At 36.1% G+C, this 6,510-nt stretch overlaps 1 protein-coding gene across 1 annotated transcript; it reads right to left on the reverse strand.

Moving 5' to 3' along the window:
- Positions 1 to 423: 423 nt before the first annotated feature.
- LOC118745201 lies at positions 424 to 4,022 on the reverse strand. The gene is made up of 4 exons (XM_036478723.1): positions 3,926 to 4,022; positions 1,204 to 1,385; positions 947 to 1,125; positions 424 to 882 (listed from the first exon to the last, which is right to left on the reverse strand). The coding sequence occupies exons 1-4, from the start codon at positions 4,020 to 4,022 to the stop codon at positions 471 to 473; spliced, it is 870 nt and encodes a 289-aa protein (XP_036334616.1). The 3' UTR covers positions 424 to 470.
- Positions 4,023 to 6,510: the final 2,488 nt, after the last annotated feature.

Raw genomic sequence — 6,510 nt, forward strand, 5'->3', positions numbered from 1 at the left:
CCCTAAGGTGTCCCGGTTTGGCAACAGAGATATCTGGCAGCCCTATGCATTGGACCGTATGAAAAAAATAAGCAATTGCTTTTTCTTAAAATTTCAGACCTTTTACTCGATTTATTCAAACAAAATTTAAGTAAAAGGTATGAAAGCAAAGGCAATTGCTGAGTTTTTATTCATACTGCCTATTTTCTTATAAAAGATTCCACTTCAAAAAAAAAAACATAGATGCCGCAATTTCATTGAAAAAGACCATAACGGCGGCAACCCTAACTGAAAGCATTCCCTTAAAGCTTAATAATTTTTGTTTTTCATATCGATTTCAAAGTATTCTTCTGTACATAAATATTTTCATTTAACCACCAAACACAGCTTTAAAAACAACGATGCATTAAAAATATGCCTTTATTACCAACCATAGCTTTCCAAATCTTTATAAAAGACCATATAAAATTATACTCCTCTCCCTTGTCCTCTCACTTTTTAAACATGTAAAGATAATTTTCCGTCTTGATTTTATACTTCAGCGTCGATATGGGCATATGCTGAATCGCAGCCGTAGTGCCTTGATGGTCGTGGAAGAAGCCGCAGTACCTCACCGGTTTGTATAGATCCAATTCGTAGTGCATGCGCGCGCGATAGAACTTATCCGTGGAGCAACGCTTCAGCATATGCAACTGCTTATTCATGCAACGTCGACACATATCCAAATTCAATTGAAATTGATGATAATAATCGCCAATGGGTGTCTTATTGCACTTCGAACATTTTGCTGTGTTCATTGGCGTGCAAATAATCGCAACTGCAGGCCAAATGATGCGTTTAGAACCGAAAGCAGAGCATATCTTCATGCTGGGTTTGGGTTTGATAGATGCGTAATCGGCTGGGCTAAGTGGAGGAAGAAAGGATTCAATATACATAATTGAGTTGGGCAAAAGCAAAATTAAATCACCTTGGTGTTACCAGTTTCTTTAGATCATCTCTCTTGGTACCCACATTGAATGGACACGCCACTTGTTTGAGTTTCTTCTTTGGCACAACGTTGTATGCGAACGGGCTTCGCGATACTTCAGTGGGCGGTAGGCGTGGTAGTCTGCTTGCAAAAGATGAAAAGCCGAGAGTTGAAGGATACTAAAAGGAGAGGTAAAAAGAACGCGAGATGCAAAGCTACAAAACTTCAGTGCAAGAAAACCCTCTTAATCAATTTACTTTTTTATCCAGTCCCTTGGTGTTGTAATATTCAAATGGGCCAGGAAAATCGCGCACTTCGCCTTGTATTTTACGCATAAATGGTGATAGACCAGACCCTGAAATCGGTAGGGTAATACGCTCCATGCCGGAGCCGAAGGCTACGCGTGGAATTTCTGGTGGATTTACGACATAAGTGAAGCCTACAAAGAGAATAAAAATAAGGTACATACTAGGTTATTTAAATGTAATAACTAAGCTTTAATTTTTATTCTCACGGTAAACCCTGCCTTATTTCCGACATAAAGTGTTCAATAGCTTTTTTTTGCCAACAAGTTTTATCGTCTAAAGAGAGCTTTCGACCTATGCGGTCTTTATAATAGAGTGAAGACCAGACAGAGACGTCTACCTAAAATCTATAGAACACATATGGAAACTGCACAAGCACGTCTGCAGGGTTGCCACTTTGGTAAATTGTTACCAAAATTGGTAGAAAAAACTTGGGTTGGTAAAAAGGTAAATTTTTTCTCATTTTGTTATATTTTTGTTGAATTTTTCGTTCCCGATTTATTTTTCGTAGTTATATTTATATTATAAATTTCTTTACATACTTTTTATATGCTTTCATACATACATATACATAAATGTATATCGATATAAGGCGAACATATTGTGCTCCATTCAAAACTCATTTTACTGGAATCCCGAGGAAATGAAATGATTATTTAAATACATATAAAAAAAAAATTTACGGGTATGTAATGACGCACTGTGATTGTTCGCAAAAAAAATTAAATCAACGCCATTTTTTATCAATAGAAATTGTTAAATAAAGAAAAAAACACAAAAGACTGGCGGCAAAAAATTAAAATAAAAAATCAACGGGAAGCACATTGTGAGCTATACTCAAGTATTATTTGCTTTAAAACTCGGTACCTTAAATTGTTCTAAAAATTCAGAGTAAAAAATTCGAAATTTGGACGCAAATTTTCTGAATTTTTCTAAATGTTGTATATAGTTTGAATCCTTAATTTTTATGGAGTTAAAGCAACAAAAATGTTTACTTAAAAAATATTGCGAATAATAAAAAAATCACCAAGTGCTTTTTTTGAGTCACTGTATTTGTTTATAATAACTCGAGTTGAAGTTTTTCAAATTATGAAGTTTCGTTGTTGCCTTTGGTTTCATCACATCCGCTTTTGGTTGAAGGAAACTGCGAATATGCCAATAATATGACTCAAATACCGTATAATTAGTTAAATAAAAGAACAAATTTAATTCTTATTGAAATAACTAAAAAAAAAAAAGGCTATAGTTTTAATTAAAATAAATAAAAAAAATAACAAAACTATAGCTTTTATTAAAAGGACTTTATTATTATTGGTAGATATTTTCCAGATTTGGTAGATTTTTCTCAAGTGGATGGTAAATATTTTTATACGTCAGCGGCAACCCCGCACGTGTGTCAAGTTTTTGAAAGCTTTCGAAAAAACTCACATACGGCTAGCAGTTAATAAACGGTCTCTTTCGGCAACACTGCTATAGGACGCTTAAGGGTTAAAACATAGTGGAGCGTTGAGCAAAGCGAAGAGCTAGCATTGAGCAAAGCTTCAATTACAAACGTTTATGTACGCTTTGCTCTTCACTATGCGCTTTCCCATTGAAACATATGCGTTTGAAATCGACGCTTTGCTCGATGCTCTTTGCTCGCCCCCCCACTATGTGAAAGCATTTTCCTCAATAAAAGGGCCTTGTTCGAGTTGCAATCACAACCGCAGTGTTGCGCAAATTAATAAAGCATCACGCTCGCTGTGAATTTCTAGCAACGTTTTATCAATTAGGAAGTTGCAACAGTCTTGCAAATTTTTATCAGCGCTTCAGTGTTGCTGCTTTTATTACGTGCCTCGAACAGGCCCAAATTGTCCAAAACTTTGTCCGCAGGAGAACCTATTAAAAGTATTCTGTAGATTTTATATGGAAGTGCAGAGTAAAAGCTCTCTCTGATCGTCACTGGCTTATAATATAAAATGTATAAGTGTGTAATCAAATCTTGCAATCAATTTTTAACCAACTTCCCGATGAGCTAGAAACTTCAAACATGGCGCAGATCCCGACGACAAAGCAATATGAAAGGAGACTTAGTACGCTACGTGGCGCAGATGTTGAGATATTTGGAAAACCCGTATTTATGGTCCGATTTGGTTAATATTTAGAACCTATAATTCTGAAATGGAAAAAATTAACTAAAAATCAACCGTCGGGATGCGAGTGTCGATTTTTGTTTTTTTATTAACCACTAGTAAAAGTTTGGCATAATTTTTTTTTGTGCATTTCTCATGAATGTAAAAGTTTATTACCTATTTTTTTGTCTCAGCTTCCAACAGGAAGAAAGCTATACATATACCCAAAATTTCAATATTCCCTGCAAAGAATAAATTTAAAAAAAAAAAAGCTTCCCCTTAAACACACAACGCCTGTGAAGCTTATTAAAGCTTGCACCCGAAAACCATTACCTACGAATTCGCTATCATAAGGTCTTCAAAAACACCGTAACTTTCACTGTACACATCTTCTTCCAATTTTTGCTTTTGATTATGCACTTTAAAGCCTTCCTTCTTTAAGACCGTCTTCCCCAAAATGAACTTCGCACGCCTCAATTTTATTTTTACCACTTCCTTAAAATATTTGCAAACTCACAGCCTTTTTTTTTCTTAATAAAAAAAAACAAAATACTCAAAATTACTTTTATCTGCTCTTGCGCGCGCTGTTATCAGTTGCGTTTCGAGCCGTTGTGCCCTTAGCGTCTCGCGCTCGCATTTTGTTAATTTCTTTAAAAACATGCCGAAACCACAAGCAAAGTCTAACTGAGGCTTTTGTAGCTACTCAATGGTGAATTATATGAAATAACGCGTTTCAGTCAAACATAGTAAAACCTTCTTCTCAGCAACCAGCCAAAGTAGGTCATCTATGGTGGGTGCAATGTGCAAAAATAAAAGCGCGCATTTAAGTGCGTACAAGTGTAGTGTCTGCGTGGTTATGTGTGTGTGTGTGCTACCGTAGTTCAATTAGCCACCCACAGGCAATCGCGCACGCAAACTCATTTTCGCACGCATATCCATAAACCGATATTCATTGGCAGTTTAGACAATTTATTGTTTCGGCATATCGGTATCTTTGTAAATATGTATGTATGTATGTATGTTTGTGTTTATCCATGCATCGATAGACATGGTATGCATGTTCATAACGGGTGATTTTTTAAGAGCTTGATACCTTTTTTTTTAAAAAAAACGCATAAAATTTGCAAAATCTCATCGGTTCTTTATTTGAAACGTTAGATTGGTCCATGACATTTACTTTTTGAAGATAATTTCATTTAAATGTTGACCGCGGCTGCGTCTTAGGTGGTCCATTCGGAAAGTCCAATTTTGGGCAACTTTTTCGAGCATTTCGGCCGGAATAGCCCGAATTTCTTCGGAAATGTTGTCTTCCAAAGCTGGAATAGTTGCTGGCTTATTTCTGTAGACTTTAGACTTGACGTAGCCCCACAAAAAATAGTCTAAAGGCGTCAAATCGCATGATCTTGGTGGCCAACTTACCGGTCCATTTCTTGAGATGAATTGTTCTCCGAAGTTTTCCCTCAAAATGGCCATAGAATCGCGAGCTGTGTGGCATGTAGCGCCATCTTGTTGAAACCACATGTCAACCAAGTTCAGTTCTTCCATTTTTGGCAACAAAAAGTTTGTTAGCATCGAACGATAGCGATCGCCATCACCGTAACGTTGCGTCCAACAGCATCTTTGAAAAAATACGGTCCAATGATTCCACCAGCGTACAAACCACACCAAACAGTGCATTTTTCGGGATGCATGGGCAGTTCTTGAACGGCTTCTGGTTGCTCTTCACTCCAAATGCGGCAATTTTGCTTATTTACGAAGCCATTCAACCAGAAATGAGCCTCATCGCTGAACAAAATTTGTCGAATTTGTTGTGTTCGAACCGAACACTGATTTTGGTAATAAAATTCAATGATTTGCAAGCGTTGCTCGTTAGTAAGTCTATTCATGATGAAATGTCAAAGCATACTGAGCATCTTTCTCTTTGACACCATGTCTGAAATCCCACGTGATCTGTCAAATACTAATGCATGAAAATCCTAACCTCAAAAAAATCACCCGTTAGCTGTTAACCGTGGTAACTTTGATGGGGAAAACAACCATCAGCAGTACTGGTACCGGCACCTTTGCCGCACTATTTTTTTTGCAAGCATTTTTTTACATATTCACATATGTACATACCTACATAGAATGTATCTGACGCGGCGCTAACTATTTTTATCGTTGCTCTTTTCCGCTTTTGTCGCTGTATTATTTAGTTACTTTTATAACTAATCCTTTTTCCAACTAACTCCTCCAGATTTCAAACTTTTTGCTTTGATTTGAACTCACCCTCCATTATATAGATTTGGGGAATTTTATTGAAAATATAAAATTTTCCCAAAATATATTTAAGAAAAATACTAATATTTAGCAATTCAATTGTGTAATAATAGTGACGTTTCAGCTAAAATGCCAGAGCATTATTCATAGAAGCAGAGAAATTGCTCAATGAGGCTTGAGACAAGCACAGTGTATTCTTTAGCACTTTCAGAGCTTCGTGTATATCGCAAAATGCAAGGCGAATTTATATAAGGTGGTGTTACTAGCTCAGCTGATTTTGTGTATGTGTTTCGCCGCACGGCTTCTGATATCAAATTGAAAAATTTTGTTTGAATTTCTACACACACTCTTACAGATTTTGACAGTTTATGCCACCAAAGCAAAAACAAAATACATGTAAATTTTGGTTTTTGTACTCCTGCTATCACCTTATATTAATTCGCCTTGGCCAAAAGCTATAAGCGATTTTTTTTTTTGGTAAATGCTTACATACAATACCTTTACTTTGGTTTCAGTTTGGCAATTCACCTTAAACTTAGTTTGTGCTCAATCTCAGATTGCGTGGCTAGAGGTGCGTACTACCCCGCCGTAGGACTTGGTTTCGATCCCTAGTCTGGGCAACATCTAAATTAGAAAACGTTTTTTCTAAAAGCTTCTCATAAAATTCATTTGCCAAACACATTGTGGTTGTTCACAATTGCCTGGTTATCAAGTTATCTGGTTAAAAATTATTATTCTGTAGTGTATTTTATTGTTGTAAACTGAATTAAAAATATAACCACATAACCAGATAACCTTCGGCTACTCGTTTGCGGTTAGCCTTTTACAAAAGATTACAGTGCATTCAAAAATGACTTAGCTTTAAAAGAAAAAAATAGAGTAAAAATTA

Source organism: Rhagoletis pomonella, unplaced genomic scaffold (assembly GCF_013731165.1).
Source record: "Rhagoletis pomonella isolate Grant_MI unplaced genomic scaffold, Rhpom_1.0 Rhpom_scaffold_00008, whole genome shotgun sequence".
Classification (NCBI taxonomy): domain Eukaryota; kingdom Metazoa; phylum Arthropoda; class Insecta; order Diptera; family Tephritidae; genus Rhagoletis; species Rhagoletis pomonella.

Coding starts and splice junctions, on each gene's coding strand:
- LOC118745201 (XM_036478723.1), bottom strand. CDS start 4,022: ATGTTTTTAAAGAAATTAACAAAATGCGAGCGCGAGACGCTAAGGGCA. Junction 1,126..1,203: donor CCAAGGGACTGGATAAAAAA/GTAAATTGATTA, acceptor CTCTCCTTTTAG/TATCCTTCAACTCTCGGCTT. Junction 883..946: donor AAGAAACTGGTAACACCAAG/GTGATTTAATTT, acceptor TCCTCCACTTAG/CCCAGCCGATTACGCATCTA.